Here is a 20892-nt window from a genome sequence, read left to right on the forward strand (position 1 = left end):
CAATTTTGCAGAGGCATTTCCATACGTGTTCATCTAACGCGATGAAGAGAAACATTGATTTCAATGGTTTCATTTACACAAACGAATAATTGGCATATAGATCCTACATACGGGCAACGATTGGACTTGTCTTTCTTTGTCCATACTACGGAGAAAAGTTGCCATAGACGTCTGAGGCAGTTAAAAAAAGGCGGGGCAGGGAATTACCTTGTGTACAACGCAAGGAAAATAAGACAGCTTAATTTTCCATTTTATTCCACAAGAAGGGTGTAACACGCAAGCGTGTGAAGTGGCATTCCAAGCGCAGAAATAACAGTACTAGATGCTGGCACCTTTGTCTAAGCCTGTTTCTTGCCATTTCTCAACCTCATTCATGTGCAAATCCGTTGCGGCGAAAGTATTTGCGAATATGCTCGGCTCAAACCGGCCTTTCGTAATACAATCGCTCCAGCACAAACTTTTTTGTGCAGAGAATAAGTGTACGTTGCTAGCATGAACCACCCCACCCTAATTTAAATGGCTATAAAGTCAAACAAGGTGCCGGTTGGCATTTTTCATATACCTGCACGTACATATGAGCGCATTTGCGTAGCTCCCACAGACCTCTTTGGTGCGCAAATGTCCACCACATAGAGCAGAGAGCATAGAGCACATAAAAAATGCAATCAACAACAAATGCAAGTATCTTTGCATCAGTTGTTCGATCGCTGGGCTGTTGTACACCGGGAAATAATCAGGAGTAAATGTTTGAACAAATGACCTTTTTGGTAATTATTGTCCCATGTAAATGGGTTTTACCTTACTTTCTCCTCAGCAATGTGCTGCCATGTTTCTCTGACAGCAGAGGTATTAACAAGCACCTTGTCTTCCTCTCTACAGCTATGGGTAGGGTGACCATCCTGCAGTTTTGGACTCTCCTGGCTTTCCTATGTGGTGAGTACAGACCACTGATTATATGATTTCCGTCCGCAGATAAAAAAAATCAGTCTCACCTCTCCGTTTTAGATATTAGTCTGTGCCATAGACCTCTTTCTGTCCACCCCACCCCCCCAACCCACATTAAAGAAAAAATACCTGTTGTATAACTGTATTTACAGATGAAAGCTGATCCTAGGTGATCAATAAACCATTAAAGGGGTATTCACAAGATCACATTGGTTGCTCAGCGGCTCTGCAAATACACCTTTTTTTTTAATGTACCAGTTCTTTCTTCTCACCTGCCTTATACATTCCATCCTGACTCTGTTTACTTTTGGTTGCTCCTGGACACGTCCTCCAGTAGTTATTTAGTACATGCTCAGTTCAGCCTGCCTTTACTCCTATGGAATTGGTCTGTCCCTGCCTTAGCACACAGGGCAAGCATCACTAGTGACAAAAGAGACTCAAGGTAATTTTCAGTTGCCTTTCCCTGTGATCTCCCCCAGCAGTAACTGGGATGGGTCCAGAGCTATCCCCAGAGGAGGAAATGGTGGAGCCCCATGAAAAGGCCTTTAGCTACCCCGCTATCTCTTCAGCTGTGGGCCCGCTCCTTGGACGCTCCATATAGTAAAAAAGAATAGGCCACTATATTGTTCTACTGCCTAGCAGATTTACCCTTATCTTGAACCATGCCTTCCAAAACAATAAGTTCAAATTTCTTGCCTAAGCCCCTATTTCGACCATTTTTTACTTTTCTGGCACTGCAGAGCTTCCCTGGTAGAGTAGAAGAGTTACGTGTTGAGAGAATCTCCACTAAACACACAAGTAAGAAAGGCCAATTCTGTTGGGTTAATGAGGTTTATGTATGAGGTTGTCAATTATGGAGTCTTGTAATCTATATCCAAGGATGTTTACGAGACACGTCACTTATCACTAATGATGTGCATTCTGTCCTGCTGTCAATTGTTTCCCTCTGGTCTAGACCCAAACCCTACAGCAAAAATAGGATTGAATAGTCCAGCACTCGCAATGCATTACAGAATTACTTCTTATGGTCTAGCAGAGGTGCAGCTTAAAGCTTTTGGGCCCCATTGCAAAATCTGAAACTCTTCCGTATAACCAGTATTCTTCTCTTACTTCTGTTCCAATGGTTGGACATCGCTGCCTAGTGGTGCATATAAAAATCTACTAGTTTGGGGTTTAAATCCCCACCAACTCATGAGGTAATGCATAATTGAAGATAAACGTTCAATGGCCTAAAGCACGTGAATTAGAAATCATGATTTAATCATCTCAAGCAGAGTTACGCTTTCCTCTGAGTCTGCCAACCTAATCTTCTGCTAATATCGGCACTGTAGCATTAATCACAGAAATTGTGATAACAACAAAAGCCAAGAAGAAGGGCACTAAAAAACAAGAAATGCCACTTCCCCTGCACCATTATCCACAATCCAAGTGACCCAGCCTCCACCCTCTCGTAACGAAGACCCGCAAGGTTCTTATGAGGCTAAACCGCCTCTAACTTCCAATATAGGTCCAGAACATATTTCACCTGTAGCGCTAAAAGCTATGTTTCAGGACCTTAAAGAAACAATCCAGAAGGACATTAAAGACGCTGTCTCATCTACTCACAATGACATCAAAGCTATAGGGGAATGTACCTCGCACCTTGAGGAAAAAATGGAGGACTTCGTAATACAACATATTAGTGGATGCTCAGAATGAGGCAGAGAACAATATCCTGGCAACAAAACTAAAGCTGGCAGATCTGGAGGATCAAGGAGGAATAATATAAGATTAAGAAATATAGCAGAAAACATCAGTGACTCACAACTTGTAGAATTCCTCACTGACCTTTTTGTCGCTCTCATCCCTAATGCACGACAACCTGACCTATTGATTGGCAGAGCACACAGGGTTCCTAAACCCAAAAATCTACCACCTGGAGTGCCTAGAGACATGCTAACAAGATTACAGTTCTTCCACTTTAAAGATGCTCTCCTCAAAGCTTCCTCAAAAATTAAAGATCTCCCAGACCGTTTCCAACATATTTCTCCTTTTACAGATCTTTCACACACAACCCTAGCTAGGAGAAGAGAAACTGCAAAATATACAAAGATCTTAAGGGATCTAAAAATTCCCTATAAATGGGTCTTCCCAGTGAAACTCATGGTTTTCAAAAACAACATCACATCTTCTCCTCTCCCAAAGAAGCGGCAGATATGTTATCTAAATCTTCTCTTACAAGAACATAATAGCATAGTATGTTAGGCTGATTGAAGACAATGTCCATCTAGTTCAGTCTGTTTCAACCCTCCCCTCTCCTTGTTGATCCAGAGGAAGGCAAAAAACCCCAATAAGGCAGAAGCCAATTAGCCCATTCAGGGAAAACATCCCTTCCCGACTCCATAATGGCAGTCAGAATAATCCCTGGATCAACCTTTTGATAGTTCCTACCTGACTGTAAGACCCAGATCAACAACCCGCTGGTCACCTAATGTCGATATACTGTAATATCATAGAACTCTAGAAAGACATCTAGTCCCCTTTTAAACCCCTCTGTGGATTTTGCCATCACCATGTCCTCAGGCAGAGAGTTCCTCAGTCTCATTGCTCTTACGGTGAACAACACCCTCCTATGTTGGTGCTAAAAACTGCTGTCTTTCAGATGTAGAGGATGCCCTCTTGTTACTGTCGCAGTCCTGGGTATAAACAGATCATGGGAGAGATCCTTGTATTGTCCCTTAATGTATTTATACATTTTTTCCAGGGTAAATAATCCTAATTTTGTTAGCCTCTGGGTATTCTAGTCCTCTCATTCCGTTTATTAATTTAGTTGCCCTTCTTTGAACCCCCTCAAGCACTGCAACATCTCTCCTGACCACCGGTGTCCGGAATTGTACATAGTGTTCCATGTGGGGCCTTATATAGTGGCAGAATGATATTCTTGTCCCTCGTCCCTATACCTTTTTTAATGCACGCCAAGATTTTATTTGCTTTTGCAGCAGCTGACTGGTATTGAGTGCTCCAGTTAAATCTACAATCCACTAGTACCCCCAGGTCTTTTTTTTCCATATCACTTTTCCTAGCAGTACACCATTTAGTGTATATTGGTGACATCCTTACTCGTACATAACCTTACATATATCAATATTGAACTTCATTTGCCATTTTTCTACCCAAGCGCCCATCTTTTCTAGGTCCTTTTGTAGTCGTACATTGTACTCTGTTATACAAAATTATGCAAGATAATTAATACAATCTGCAAATATTGATATTTTACTGTGCAGCCCCTCTATCAGGTCACTGATAAATATATTAAACAGAATGGGGCCTAATACTGAACCCTGTGGCACCCCACTAGCAAAAGTGGCCCAATCAGAGTATGAACCATTTGTTACCACCCTCTGCTTTCTATCTCTGAGCCATTTCTTTACCCAGATACACACGTTTTCGCCCAGTCAGAGCTGCCTCATTTTATATATCATATTTTATATATTTTTGCTCTCTTTGGCGATCAGTCTGGACTAATGTTGAACTTTTTTTTCTTGTTATGTACTTTATGGTTGCTTTTTCATGGTATATGGCTTTCTATTAGGGTCTTGCTACATTTCTCATAAATTGGTACTAATAGATGTTTGTAGGGGTTGTTTTCCCCTTCAGAATCATATTATATACTGGGGATTCAAGTTTGGATGGTAAGATTTTGTGGGTGTTCAAAAGACTTTCAGCATAAAAAAAATACTTTGTTGTAGATTATGGTGATCAAAAATTTTCCTCACTAAATGTGAAGGGTCTTAATAGCCCTTTTAAATGATCTCCCTTTTGAAAAGAAGTCACTAAACACAAATGTGATATGAGAAAGAAAGATAGTTAGAGAGAGAGAGAGATAGATAGATAGATAGATAGATATAGATTAATATTAGATAATAGATATGAAATAGATAGATATTTGATAGATATGAGATGGATATGAGATAGATGGATATGAGATAGATATATATGAGATAGATAGATATGAGATAGATATATATGAGATAGATAGATAGATAGATAGATAGATAGATAGATAGATAGATAGATAGATAGATAGATAGATAGATAGAAGATATATAGCTATGAGATAGATGACATATCATAGAATGGTAAAGTTGAAAGGAACCTCCAGGGTCATCGGGTCCAACCCCCTGCTCAGGGCAGGATTTACTAAATCATCCCAGACAGGTATTTGTCATAGCTTTGTTTGAACACTTCCATTGAAGTAGAACTCACCACCTCCCGTGGTAACCCGTTCCACTCTTTGATCACTCTCACTATCAGAAAGTTTTTTCTAATATCTAATTTGTGTCTCCTCCCTTTCAGTTTTATCCCATTGCTTCTAGTCTTTCCTTGTGCAGATGAGAATAGGTTTGCTCCCTCTGCAGTGTGACAGCCCTTCAGATATTTGTAGACCACTATTAAGTCTCCTCTCAGCCTTCTCTTCTGCAAGCTAAACATTCCCAGATCCTTTAACCGTTCCTCATAGGACATGATTTGCAGACTGCTCACCATCTTGGTAACTCTTCTCTGAACTTGCTCCAGTTTGTCTTTGCCTTTTTTAAACACAGTATTCCAGATGAGGTCTGACTAAGGAAGAGTAGAGGGGAATAATTACCTCATGTGATCTAGACTCTATGCCTCTCTTAATACATCCCAGAATTGTGTGCTGTTACATCACATTGTTGACTCATGTTCAGTCTATGATCTATTACTAAACCCAAATCTTTTTCACATGTGCTGCTGCTGAGCCCAATTCCTCCCATCCTGTATGTGCTTTCTTAATTTTTCTTGCCCAGATGTAGGACTTTGCATTTCTCCTTGTGAAAATACCATTCTGTTAGTCCCTGCCCACTGTACAAGCTTTTCTAGATCTTTTTGAATACTCTCGCTCTCTTCTGTAGTGTTAGCTATGTGATAGCTTTGTGTCATCGGCAAATTTCTTCAGTTTCCCATCAATTCCCTCCTCCAGATCATTAATAAAAATGTTGAACAACACTGGGCCTAGGACAGAGCCTTGTGGTACCTCACTTGATACATTCTTCCACTTGGATGTGCAGCCATTTATGACCACTCTTTGAGTACAATCACTCAGAACTTTGTCAAATGCTTTATTAAGGTAAAAATAAACTATATCCACCACATTTTCCTGATCAGCCTAGTCGGTGATACTGTCGTAGAAGGAAATTAGATTTGTCTGGCATGACTAGGTTGCTACCTACCCATGCTGGCTCTGGTAAATTACTCAATTCTCATCCAAGTACCTGCATACATGCTGTTTAATAATTTGTTCAAAGATCTTTCCAGGTATAGAAGTTAGGCTCACAGGCCTGTAATTTCCTGGATTCAACTTCTTCCCTTTTTTGAAGATAGGGACAACATTTGCCATTTTTCAGTCTTCTGGGACTTCTCCTGTTCTCCAGGAATTTTCAAAGATTATGGCAAGTGGTTCAGCAGTTACCTCTACTGCTTCCTTTAGTATCCTAAGATGTAATTCATCTGGACCTTGAGACTTGAATTCATTTAAGTTAGCTAAGTGTTCCCTTACCATTTCTCTGCTCTAGATAGCCTGCATTCTTTTATTCCCCCAATAGCACAGGGAAGATCAGATGATGCTCCATCTACTTTCTGAGAGAAAACAGATGCAAAATAGGAATTTAAAAGTTCGGCCTTCTCAATATCATTCTTAACCAATTCACCACTTTCATCTTGTAAGCATCCACCAGCATCTTTGACTTTTCTTTTGCTATTGACATACCCCTCAAATCCTTTTTTATTGCTTTTAACCTCTGTTGCAAGCCTCAATTCATTATTAGCTTTAGGTTTTCTGACACTTGCCATACAGTTTCTACAGACCACATTATATTCTTCTTTAGATGCCCCCCCCCCTCTTTCCATTTGATAAACATATTTTGTTTTGTTTTTAACATGTGTGCAGGTTCTGTGTTCATCCATCTTAGATATTAGATAGATAGATAGATAGATAGATAGATAGATAGATAGATAGATAGATAGATAGATAGGAGGTAGATAGATATGAGATAGATGGATAAATGGATAGATAGATTGATAGATAGATAGATAGATAGATAGATAGATAGATAGATAGATAGATAGATAGATAGATAGATAGATGGAGGGAGTGCTGTGGGAGTGGAGTAAAGCGTGAGGATGGCTACTATGATCTGTGGTGGGAAGTCAAATTTGCATAGTACCGCTACCATAAAATCCCAGTTGACCCTATCAAAAGCCTTTTCGGCATTAGTGCCCCGAATGAGTGGTAGTTTTTTTTAGTCTTTGCGTAGTGAGTTGCATGGATCAAGCGGGAGGAGTTGCCAGGGACAAATCCAACTTGGTCAGAGTGTATCAGTTTGAGCAGGAGGGGGGGGGGGGGGGGGGGATATGGTGAGAAATGAGTTTTGCCCAAAACTTGAGATCTGTATTTAGTAAGGATATGGGGTGGTACTGGCCGTGATTCTTCCCTTCTTTCGGTATCAGCGTTATATATGCTTCTAGAGCTTGCTTGGGCAATTGGCCTCCTTCCATTAGTAAATTGCAGAGATTAACAAAGTGTGGAAGTAGGATTTCTGGGAACTTTTTGTAGTAATTCACAGGGAATCCATCTGGCCCCGGGCTCTTGCCATTAGGTATAGATGTGAGTATTTGAGTCACTTCCTGAATTGTGATTTTAATAGCTGTGCTTGTGCTTTCCTCTGGTCAGAGTGTGGGGAGGTGTAGGGCATTAAGAAATTAGGTGGTGGGGGAGGAGTCTGATGTGGTAAGATTGGTTTTGTCTGCTTTGCCTAAGTTATATAGGTTTTCATAATAGTCTTTAAATTCAGTGGCAATATCAGATATTGAAGTCAGTGTATGTCCCATTGCTGTTTTGATTTTAAGGATAAATGCATTTTCTCTTTGTTTTTTAATTAGTCTAGACATTGCTTTGGTCCATTTGTGCCATGTGCATTAATTTTAAACTTAGAAGAAAAGAGCGTTTTTGCTGATTTTGTGTTTAGTAAGTCTTTTAATTTATTTCTGAGGTTTTTAAGTCTGCTAGCGTTTCCTCTTGCATCGATAATTTATACAGTTTTTCAAGGCTGGATATTTGGGCTGGTAGCGAGTCTGGTTCCTTCTCTCTCAATTTATTAATCGTCGCCCAAGTGCAATTAATTCTCCTCTTATAAATGCCTTATGGGTTTCGCAGAGTGTGGAAGGGGAATCTGGAGATTCATTAAGTTCATTAAATTATTTCAATTGGTAAGACAGAAGGGGAGTATGTCTGTTGTCTTCTAGAAGTCTATTGCTCAAGCGCAATGTCCACTCTCTGACCGGCAGGCTAGAAATAGATATTGTCAGGGTAATTGGTGCATGATCTGACACTGTAATTGCGCCTATCTTTGCATCTACAAGGGCCTGAATGTATTTTTCCAAGACCAGGAAATAGTCAATTCAGTGTAGCGTGGTGTGGACTTGGGAGTGGAAAGTAAAATCTTTTGTGTTGGGATGGAGGGTCCTCCATAAGTCTCTATGGTTTAGGTCCGAAATTATGTTCCTGAGCTTTGTTAGGCACTTTAATGAAGTCGAGGGAGCTTTTAAAGTAGTGTCAAGAAGTGGGTCAAGAATTGTGTTGAAATCTCCACCAATTACTATTAGGCCTTCGGCAAAGTCATTGAATTTATTAAGCGTGTTAATTAGCCAATGGCTAGCGCCAATTGCAATAAAATGCATAAAAATCAGGGCTGCTGAGTATACTCACCCCCCTTGTCCGTGGTGTCCTGCGGTGAACTGGTCCTCCGGGACCTATCACCGTTCTTCTGCGCATGCACACCAGACATATTACATCATGCGCATGCACAGAATGCTGAAAAGTAATGTTAAATTTGTACATCTCCTAAATGGTTAAAAAAACCTAAAAGTTTTTCAAATGTGCATTCAGAATAAAGTAAACAGATGGACATATATATCTTAGCAAAGATTTGTACGGTATGTTTGCATGTATTTGAGATATTACAGTTGAAAATGTAAAAAGATAATTTTTTCAAAATGTTCGCAATATTGGCACTTTTGATAAATATACACAAGTTAAATCGGTCTATTTTTACCACCGAAATGAAGTACAACATGTGATGAAAAAACATGGTCAGAATCACTTGGATATGCAAAACCTTTACAGAGTTATGCTATGTTAAGTGACACATGTCAGATTTCCAAAATTTGGCTCCTTGTATCTAATGGAACGCATATTGCGCGCCAAAGCCTTGTGCATGCACAAAGTATATATGTATGGAAGGCTTTGGAGCACAATATGTGTTCCATCAGATACAAGGGTACGTCTGTGAGATGCAAAATGCGCACTGTGGAGTGCACGTTGCGTTCCACCTGATCCCTGTGACAGCCGTCAGCGTGGTAACCAGCTTGTGATGTCATCATCCCACTCTTGGCGTCCTGACGGTGGCCATACAGCTTCTTCCAAATGGAAAAAAAGTTTTCCAGGGAATTTCAATTTGCTTTTTTAAAAATACATCTATGTGTTGGAAATTATGTCTTGCTTGAGAAAGGCGCCATTAGAGCACAGAAACGCGTTGCCCCTGCTCCCGACGGTTAGTGGGTGACAATTTTTCTGTCCACATTCTGTTATTTCTTTTTTGTTTGTTCATTGTTTTCCCTGATGGGATATTAAAAGTAGTAAAAGTAACAAGAAGTCGAGAGCGCTGATGTTTTTTTTTACTGCAAAAGCAGTTTGGATTTCTTTTTGCCTGTTGAATTAATACTAGAGATGAGCGAACGTACTCGGTAAGGCTGATTTCGCAATCGAGCACCGCGATTTTCGAGTACTTCACTACTCTGGTGAAAAGATTCGGGGGGCGCCGTGGGTGAGCGGGGGGTTGCAGAGGAGAGTGGGGGGGAGAGGGAGAGAGAGAGAGAGCTCCCACCTTTTCCGCGCTGCTACCCCCCGCTCCACAACGCCACGCCCCGCCCCCTGGCGCCCCCCGAATCTTTTCACCCGAGTAGTGAAGTACTCGAGAATCGCGGTGCTCAATTGCAAAATCGGCCTTACCGAGTACGTTCGCTCATCTCTAATTAATACCCATCCACTCATCTGTATTGGGGTTACCTTCTGCTTCCACTTGAGCCATTGGACCATCAGGGGACCGGGAGTGACTTCAGTTACATTATAAGTGCACCTGGATCACAGGTGCTGAGCGGGTTAAACTCTTGTCATAGCAGCGCCCGCTCGGTGCCAGGTGGGTCAACATACTTGTCTTATTGACATATCTGTTTGTGAAGATCCATCTGGCGCTTTCCCACACATTTTATAAATAGAGGTAAGTCTGTATCCCTGGACATGCTTTATATGTTAGTGATTTATTTATATAAATATTTATTGAAAACGAATTAAAGTTAGGTAACTCTTTAAATTAACAATATTGACCCAATGTTCACTACGCGAACAAAAAATGTTTGGAAAAATGGTTGTAAATGTTTTAAGAACTGATTATTTTAATTGGCCAAGACTTCAGGATAAACTACACTTTAGCGTACTCGTTTCCATCTGAGCATACGCCTTAAAGTGTATGTGTGTGAATGTGTGTATGTGTGTACGTTTATGTGTGTGTATGTGTATGTATGTATGTGTGTATATGTTATTTGTGTGTGAGTGTATTTGTGTGTATGTTTGTGTATGTGTGCGTATGAATACGTATGTGTATGCAGAAGAGAAGAATTTGTGGCAGCAAGCAGCGATGCAGTAAAAACTTCTTCCTTTATTACTCCATACACATACGACGTTTCGATCAACACAGTGATCTTTGTCAAGTATGTGTATGAGTATGTTTATGTGTGTGCATTTGCATATGTGTGTGTTTGTTTGTGTGAATGTATTTTTGTATATGTGTGTATGTTTTATATATGTGTGTGAATGTCTATATATGTATATGTATGTGTGTGCATATGTGTGAGTATGTGTGTATGTATGTGTGCATATGTGTGTGAGTGTGTATGTTTATGTGTGCGTTTATGGGTGTATGTTTTTGTTTGTATATAGAATCATAGAATGGTAGAGTTGGAAGGGACCTCCGGGGTCATCGGGTCCGACCCCCTGTTCAGTGCAGGATTCACTAAATCATCCCAGATAGATGTCTGTCCAGCCTTTGTTTGAACACTTCCATTGAAGTAGAATTCACCACCTCCCGTGGTAACCTGTCCTCTCTCATTAATCACCCTCACTGTCAGAAAGTTTTTTCTAATATCTAAGGTGTCTCCTCCCTTTCAGTTTCATCCCATTACTTCTAGTCTTTCCTTGTGCAGATGAGAATAGGGATGATCCCTCTGCACTGTGACAGCCCTTCAGATATTTGTAGACAGCTATTAAGTTTCCTCTCAGCCTTCAAACATGTGTATGTTTGTGCATGTGTCTGTGTGTGAGTATATGCAAGTATGTGTGTGTATGTTTGTGGGTATGTATATGTGGGTATGTATGCATGTGTGTGTATGTACATGCATGCATATGTGTATGTGTGTGATTATATGTGTGTGTGTATATGTAGGTATCTGTGTATGAGAGCGTTGCCTGAACCTCCCTTTTGTGTGCATCGCTTGAGTCTCCTTCCTGTGGATGTTGCCTGAATCTCCCTCCTTTTGGGCATCACCTTAATCTTCCTCCGGTGAGTGTAATTTGCCTGAACTGCCACTGTACATCGCAAGACTATGAAGGTTGCTTGGCAACGCTTGAATCGTGAAGCGCTGCTATACTTTAACATTGGAACTTTGACGGCACTCAGTGTATCCACTTTTTAAAATAGAAGAACAATCTTATCATGTGCACAAAGACCTCTTTTGATGCCCCCCATGATCCTATTCACCTTGGCAGCAGCTGCCTGACACTGGTTGATCCAGTTAAGTTTATTATCAGCTAAAATGCACAAACAATTTTCCATGTTCTTTTTTTTTTTCCCTAGCAGTCTCCCATATAGAATTTAACCTTGGCATGTATTTTCCCTGCCTATATGCATATTTATCAGTGTTGAATCTCATCTACCACTTTTCTTCCCAAGCGTCCAAATTATCCAAATGCGTGTATAAGTGTACAGATCCATATATAACAGTGTACTATCCTCTTTCGTATCATCACTTTACTGTTGATCTTCTGCAAGAATTGATTTTGCTGTACAATCTTTCTTTGAGCTCATTATTAAATATATTAAAAGTAATAGGGCCTGGTACTCCCCCCTGTAGTAGCTCACTAGCAGTGATGACTCTTGAAGTACTACCCTGACCTTACCCCACTAGTAACTGTGTGGCTCCTCCAATACTGACTCTTGTAGCACCGCATTAGTAATGCTAATGTTACCTTCGTATGGGCAAATGAGAACGGGGCCGACACGAACGTGACCCAGAATGCTAGGCAACATTAATAATGCTGATTCTCTCCAATATGGCCCTCTGTGGGACCCCACTACTAGCTGTGATACTTTAAATACTCACTTTGTCGTGCACCACTAGTAAAGATGATCCCTCCAATCCTGACCCATGGTACACAAGTAGCAACAGTGACCCAATCAGAGTATGTACAATGGGGCTGCTGTTGGAAGCCCCTGAAATTCTTGTGCTGTGCTAGCACCAGGGAGATTTTAGCATTATGAGAACTTGATACCAGGTATAAAGCCAAATCACCGACAATAAAAACCAGAGTTGGAGCCTCATGGTGGGCATAATTGTGGTAGGCTTTTCCATTGTATTTGCATAGAGCCCGCAAACTACAAAAGATTATGGACCTCTGAAATTTCTATGAGAAGCTTGTCTAGAGCAATGGGTCTTCTCAGATCCTTTGTTCAATAAATGTTGTAAGGTGTTACATCAGCTTATAATATTCCGCCATGTTTTGTGCTCTCTTTATAGGAACCTCTCTAGCTGATACACAAGGCACAGAATTAATGACTGTCTTTATGCAGAACTATCTATTAACTTTCAGCAAAGCAGACTTCAAGCTCTTCATCACTGGGTACAGTCCTTCTACTACTGTAACAGTATGGATGAACAAGTCCAACTTTAAACTAGTCTTGACAGTAGATGATCGGTCAACCATCACTGTCCAGGTTCCTGCATCTGCAGAGTTACCTGGTACTGCCATGTCGTCCAATGTGATTGTCATCAAAGCCGATAAGCCTGTCTCAGTCCTAGCTCTAAATTCCAAGTTGCAAAGTAGTGATACCAGCATTGTGTATCCCGTTAAAGACCTTGGTACGGACTACTATGTGGTGACACCTTTAGGTGGTCCTACCGATGCATATAAAGAGTTTGCTGTGGTCAGTAATGACATTAATGTTAATGTTGATGTCTATTTGACGGGAGCAGTTTCCTACCAAGAAAAAACCTATGCAGCTGGTAGTAAGCTCTCTGTCCTCCTACAACCGTACAGTGCTCTTCAGCTCCTCAGTAAAGATGACTTGTCTGGAACTCATATATTATCTCGGACTCCTGTGGCAGTGTTCAGTGGTCACACATGTGCATGGAAGAATACCAAGTGCAACCATGTCTATGAGCAGCTCCTGCCTGTCCCCAGCTGGGGCACCAGTTTTATCATACCTCCAATATACTTCCAACTTAAACCTGATACTGCGTTTGTGATAGCTGCTACTGAAAATACGAAAATTGATTATCAATTTGGAGCTCAGAAGTCAAGTCAGACATTAAAGTCTGGTCAAGTAACTCAATTAGTGATTCCTGTGAAAACTCCCATTTTTCTCACCGCCAGTGCTAGTATCCAAGTTATATACTTTTGTACTGGTTGGCAAGACTCTTCTATACAATATGACACTACTCTCATCACAATTCCTCCAATCAGCAGCTACTGTTCCTCTTACTACATCTACAGCCAAGCAAATTTTGACAACTATGGCACCATAGTAGCCAGAACCACAGATATCTCAAAAGTCACCTTCAATAAAAGTCCAGATACAGCCCTGACTTGGAGTCAGATTCCAAGCACAGAGTATTCCTGGGCAACTCAGACACTTGAGAAAGGATTTAATATGCAATCCCTGGAGAACTCATATTCACCCTTCATGTTGTTGTCCTATGGACTTGCAAAACTGGACAATTACGGATCCCCAGCCACATGCATCACTGGTGAGTTTCTCAGTTGTTTGGATGGGGAAGGGGGTAGCTATTTGCTTTATCATTTTTTCAAAATTAATTAATATGTTTTGCTCTTCAGTCAATACAGGTCCATCTTGTGCCACAGTAAAATGCAGAGCTAAAGAGACATGCCAGATGATCAATGGGAGCCCAAAATGTGTGCCAAACTCTGCAGTCTACTGCTATGCATCTGGTGACCCCCACTTCTGCACCTTTGATGGTCGCTTGTATGACTTCCAAGGAACCTGCACATACACCATCGCCAAAACTTGTGGTAGTGATAGCAGCCTCCCAGTTTTTAACATCCAAGCAAAGAATGAAAACAGGGGAAATACTCATGTGGCCTATGTCAGCTATGTGACCATCCAAGTGTATGATCAGTCTATCTCCTTAATGAGATTTGAGTATGGATTTGTGAGGGTAAGACTCTTTTGAGTGTTATTATGAATGCTGTTTCCTTTAAAATTGCCTCTTAGAATGAAAAGATGTGATATGCAATAACTTACCTTCATTTTCTTCAGGTAAACAACCAACGCCAACGTCTTCCTATTAGTCTGAACGGTGGTCAGGTCCGCTTGTATCAATCCGGTGGCTCTGTCGTCATTGAAACTGAATTTTCCTTAAAGGTATACTACGACTGGATCTCATTCCTAAAAATATACATCTCCAGTAGCTTCTATGGAAGTGTTTGTGGATTGTGTGGCAACTATAATGGAAACCCTTCGGATGATCTGATGACACCAGCTGGTACCCAAGCATCTAATGTATTAGATTTTGGTGAGAGTTGGAAGGTTGATGATGGAGATAGATTCTGCTGGAATGACTGTAATGGAGTATGCCCGACGTGTCCTCTTGCAACTCAACAAATCTACTCAAGTGAACAAAGTTGTGGCTTGATCTCTAAGGCTCTTAATGGACCATTCAGTCGTTGTAACTCTGTGATAAATCCCAAACCGTACCTAGATGACTGTGTATATGATCTGTGCATGTATGGAGGCTTCAAGCAGATCCTGTGCCAGAGCATAAAAACCTATGTTGATGTTTGTCAAAGAAACAACATCGCGATTGGAGACTGGAGGCAACTTTCTGGATGTCGTAAGTTGATAACTCAGTGTTTCTTTGTCTTTAATGTATATGATTAAGTGAAACTAAAGAGGTAGCATGAGACTTGAAAAATAGGTCTGCTCATTAACCCCTTAAGGACACGGCCTATTTTGCCATTGAGGACCAAACGATTTTTGGGGGATTTTCATCTCCACATTTCAAAAGCCATAACTTTTTTTTAATTTTTTGAGGTCAACATGGCTATATGAGGGCTTGTTTTGCATGGCGACTGTAGTTTTTATTGGTACCATTTTTGGGTTCATAGACTGTATTGTAAAACTACTATTTTTTTTATGGTTACACAGAGAAAACACATTAATTCTGACATTGCTTTTTGTGGGTTATTTTTACAGTGATATCAAGCATCTTATTTTTTTATTTTTTTTTTAGGTTTTTCCACTTTTCCATAATAAAAACCCTTTTTTTGAAAATATTTTTTTTTTCTAAATCGCTGCATTCAAAGTCCTATATCTTTTTACCATAGCTGGAACTCTATGAGGGCTTGTTTTTTGCGTAACCAGATGTAGTTTTTATGGGTACCTTTTTGGAATACATATGACTTTTTTGATAGCTTTTATTGCTTTTTTTTTTAAGGCAAAATGAAAAAAATAAGCATTTTGCCTCCGTTTTTAATAATAATAATAATAATAATAATAAACTTTATTTGTATAGCGCCATCATATTCCGCAGCGCTTATGGGTTTTGTTTTATGCTTTTTGCCATGAACATTAAAAAGTGTGTTCAATTTGTCGTGCAGGTCATTACGGATATAATGATACCAAATATGTGGGATTTAAATTTTTCATTTTTTATACTAATAGGGGAAAAAGCACATTTTTTAATTTTGACATGGTTTTGATTTTTTTTACACTATTTTTATACTATTTGTGTCCCTTTGGTGAACTTGCACAATGGCACCTATGATCGCTATAATAAAGCATTGCAAGACTTCTATCCTGCAATACTGTATAGCTTGTATTAGCGATTATAGGCAATGGTAAACCAGGATGCCGGTATCTGGTGTCCTGTTGCCATGGCAACTCGTCGCTAACGTCCGATGACATCACAGAGGGAGCGCGCTCCCACTGTGAACCCTTTACATGCTGCGATCTACATAGATTGAAGCGTGTAAGAAGTTAACAGCGGGAGTCGCTACCCCGGTGTGCCTCTGCTGCTGCAGTGGAACACGAACTATCAGTGATAGCCATCTCCCGCTGCCAGATAGCATGGGATCTCTTCTGATCTTGCGCTATTCTCAGGATGTAACTACATCCTGTTGCGGGAAGGGGTTAATCTTAGCACCACTCTTATCTGTTGTATGTGCCTGGTAATATCTAGAAAAACAATACAGGACTTTTTTCAAGTCTTATGTTGCTATCATGTATATTTTACACATTTTATTCGCTATGTCTCCTCAGCAATGCAGTGTCCTGACAACAGCGAGTACATACTATGTGCTAAAGCATGCCCAGCCACCTGCAATGATAACGCCATTCCTTCCATATGCTCTGAATCATGCGTGGAGTCATGTCAATGTAAGGCTGGCTATGTCCTTGATGGAGGAAATTGCATACCCAAGTCCGGTTGTGGATGTGTCTACAAAGGCCAATTATTTGCTCCCAATGAAAAGTTCTGGGGTGATAACAAGTGTCAGACACAGTGCATTTGCAACCCTTCCACCAGGCAAGTTGAATGCAAAGCCACCAATTGTAAGTCCTCAGAGCAATGCTCCATTGTAAATGGAATCCAGAATTGTTACCCCATATCTTATGGCAATTGCTCAGCATCAGGAGATCCCCATTTCATCACCTTTGATGGCGTCAGCTACGATTTCCAGGGTACATGCATCTACCAATTTGTAGGACTTTGCAAGAAGTCAGATAACTTAGTGGACTTCCAGGTCAATGTACAAAACGAAAATAGAGGCAGCAAAGTTGTGGCATATGTCTCAGCAGTCCAAGTCAAGGTCAGTGACTTTGATATTGTCATCGACAGGAAGTACAGGAACAGAATTTTGGTAAGTTTGCATTATCATAGATTTCTATAATAGACACTCTACCGTCTATTTCGTGTATGTTTATTGAGGAGTCTTTTCAAATAGTAATTAATGGTCCTCTTTTCTAGCTTAATGGACTCCTAACCAACCTCCCTTTTGTTTTTGACAATGGCAAACTCTCGATCTACAAACAAGGCAACTTTGCCGTTGTCCATACAAGCTTTGGACTAACTGTCACTTATGACTGGGAAAGTCGGGTAGCCGTCAGCCTTCCAAGCAGCTATGCTGGAGCTGTCTGTGGTCTTTGTGGTAATTTTGATAATGACAAGATTAATGATTTCCTCATGAGCAACAACCAGTTGACCACGCAAGCAACCATTTTTGGAAAGAGCTGGAGGGTACGAAATGTTCCTGGTTGTCATGAAAAAGACACACCAAGTTGTCCAAAATTAGCACAGATGCAGCAGCTTTACAGCAAGACCAAAGATGGTTGTGGAATCCTTAGAGATAACAATGGACCGTTCCGTGAGTGCTTTGCCAAGATCAACCCAGAGGGGCAATTTCAGAACTGTGTATATGATGCTTGCTTTTATGAAGGTAGACAAGTTGTAATTTGTGAGCTAATAGCTGGCTATGTCGCCTTATGTCAAGAGGCTGGAGTTACCATATATCCATGGAGAACCAAAACATTCTGCAGTAAGTTTGCTTGAGACTATTCACATATACTGCACTAACTTGATACAGTCTGTTTATCATATGGTTGTATATTTCCAATAGAAATATAACCTTCCTGATATCTTCAACTACAGGTCCAGTTTGCCCAAGGAACAGCCACTATGAAATATCTGCCCCTGGCTGTGCTCCAACCTGCCTTTCACTGTCTTCTCCATTGGGATGCGCACCTGGATATTCAGAGGGATGCGTATGCGATGGCGGCTTCATCCTGAGTGGTGGAGACTGTGTTCCCTTCTCCCAATGTGGCTGCAGCTTTAATAATAAATATTACAAGGCAGGAGAAATATTTTTTCCCAACAGTTTCTGCAACCAGAAATGTGTATGCACAGCCGGTGGAGTAGTCCACTGTGTAGCTTTCAGATGTGGACCCAACGAAGAGTGCAAAGTCGTAAATGGCGTCCAGAAATGCCAACCAGTCGGTTCTGCTAATTGTTCTGCTTCAGGTGATCCGCACTATATATCATTCGATGTTGTGTACTTTGATTTCCAAGGTAACTGCACCTACACCCTGACCAAGACCATTACACAGATGGACAATTTGGTACCTTTTGTTGTCAACGTCAAAAATGAGAAGTGGGGGAGTGGAAAGGTTACGGTCACTAAAATGGTCTCTTTTGAAGCTTATGGAAACAACTTGATTCTACAATATGGAGTTGAAGGTAAAATCTTGGTAAGTAATCCTCTTTCAGGTTCCCTGAGAAAACAGAGGACAAGTTTGCAGGGCAAAAATGCATTCTATGAATATTTCAGAAGGTTACTAAATTGGAGGATTACAAAAACTCTGCCAGATTATTAGAATGTCCTCCTTAATTTCCAGAAAGCCCTTAGGTACTTGAAATATATTTTTACAGGGGTTGTCTGCTTTAAACTATTGATAGGCCAACAACAGTAGACCAGTAGGAGTCTGCGACTTGGGACCCATGATGATCAGTTTTGCTGCATAGAGCCAGTAATAGACAATACTTTTCCCTACTGCAGTGACCCAGCTTAGTATTACATTCACTTCAATGGGACTTGGCCTGCACTACCAAGCCAGGCCATTGCGGTGGAAATTGAGGCATCTGCTTTCTTCAGTAATCTGCTAACCTGCTGACAAGCCATCAATCATTTCAAGGTGGACACCCCCCTCCTAGGAATAAAGATCAAGAGAATACCTATATAATGAGTTTCTTGAAGTCTTCCCCTGCTCCACCTAGAACAGATTGACTATGAGGATTTGGCTGCTCTGACATAGCATGCCAAAGCCTTCGGCAAAATTTACCTTCAACCCAGATGCCAAGGTATAATTAGAAGCTCCTGAGCCCCAATGCAAAATCTGAAACAAAGCCACCCAGCCTACCGTATGTCATTTATAATGCAAGCGTCATCTTATGGGGTAGAGAGGCCTTTGGGCTTCCTTAAATCCTTATATCTTCCTTATATCTTGTGAGTTCTGTCCAGTTGCGATATGCGTGGAGATCACACGGGAAAATAACACATTGATTTTAATGTGTTTATTCACATGAGCTGTTTTTCTCTCTCAGCAATGCTGGGAAATAGAATAGTATATGCTCCATGTTCTATTTTTGCAAAGAATTGCCCATTATTTTCTGTGGAAACTTAAAAAAAAACAAAAAAACATCACGCTCTCAAGTTATGCGATTTACATGCGATTGTGATGCGTTTTTTGTATTTTAACTATAGAAAACCCCTGTGACTTTTCGTTACAGTGATGCGATATATCTTTAGTCAAAGGATGCTTTATATTCACTATGACATCGCAGATTTTAGAGTGTGATATCGGTGTAAGTTTCCCGGACCAATATTGCACTTACCGCCGTATATCCAGCCTCAGACACCAGGACCAGGGTTTGACTGCTAGTTCTGCACCACTGCCAGAAGAATGCACTGAGCCTTTCCATCATCTTCCAAGTCTATAAGGTCCTTTTAAAAGGAATAATGTTCAGGGTCCCGCGATCCAGCGAGAATCTGAACGATAATCATTTAGTATAAATGCATACAGTGAATGAACGACTGATCACTTCTGTCATTCACAAAAAAAAAAGAATATTAAACTAACTTTTACTTGCATTTGGTAAAATATTTGACAGACTACAGAACCAAAAAAGAGCAGGTAAATGGGACCTTCATCTGGTTTATGGATGTTACCAGTGGAAAATAGTATCCCAAAACCTGATGCACACCCAAATTGGATACTATAGGGGTGAAGACAGCACAAATAGTATGATGCCCCGATGTGCTTGTCATATATATATGACACATGCCTTCAGGCGAGGGGAGACAGGTTAGCTCTGCTAAACTGACTCCCCCTTCCCTCCCCCTCGTCAGCTATCTGCAAGTGGAGCAGGTGGGATAGGGTGGAAGATACTGTGCTGAGCCCTGCCCTTTGCCACTATTTGCAATGAGAGGGGGTGGGAAGGGGCAGAGCTAAGCTCTGCCCCATCCTACCCCCTCCCATTGAAAACAGCGGCAAGGGGCAGAAAGGAGAAGAGAAGGGGGAGGGAGTTTAGCAGTCACACTGCTAAACTCCCTCCCTTTTCCTGTAGCTGTCATAGGCTCCTGTAAGAGTCTATGCAGCCTCTGGTGTAAAAGCGCCAGGCTGGGCACTTTTACGCCAAGGAAATATGCCCCTGTTCACTGATGCATTGTAAACCAATGCATCAGAAGGGCAGCGTATATCAGCAAGGCGTGAAAACCCAGCTGATATACGCCCATGTGAATAAGCCCTGAAAGACGCTCAGTCTGTGACCACAGATTTTGCAAGTGTCAAGGTAAGGGGGGCCTTCACACTTGCAATTGTGATATCACTGCCTTTTTTTAACGCGACTGTCAATGGGACATTCTAATGCTAAAAATGCACAAACTTGCAATTTTTGTTCGATGCGTTTTTAACATTAAAAAGTCCCATTGACAGTTGCATTGGGAAAAAAAAGCAGCAATATCACAATCGCAAGTGTGAAGCCTCC

General features: G+C 40.9%; 1 protein-coding gene across 1 annotated transcript in view; it reads left to right on the forward strand.

Moving 5' to 3' along the window:
* LOC136631929 (IgGFc-binding protein-like) overlaps nt 1-20892 on the forward strand; it is a 72062-nt gene that overhangs the window by 26693 nt on the left and 24477 nt on the right. Inside the window, exons 2-8 of the mRNA XM_066606422.1 lie at nt 880-933; nt 12853-14082; nt 14171-14511; nt 14613-15186; nt 16614-17212; nt 17320-17887; nt 18001-18596. Coding sequence (XP_066462519.1) covers nt 882-933; nt 12853-14082; nt 14171-14511; nt 14613-15186; nt 16614-17212; nt 17320-17887; nt 18001-18596 — 3960 coding nt within the window. The 5' untranslated portion in view covers nt 880-881. The remainder of the gene's footprint in view (nt 1-879; nt 934-12852; nt 14083-14170; nt 14512-14612; nt 15187-16613; nt 17213-17319; nt 17888-18000; nt 18597-20892) is intronic.

Source organism: Eleutherodactylus coqui, chromosome 6 (assembly GCF_035609145.1).
Source record: "Eleutherodactylus coqui strain aEleCoq1 chromosome 6, aEleCoq1.hap1, whole genome shotgun sequence".
In the NCBI taxonomy this organism is placed as follows: Eukaryota; Metazoa; Chordata; class Amphibia; order Anura; family Eleutherodactylidae; genus Eleutherodactylus; species Eleutherodactylus coqui.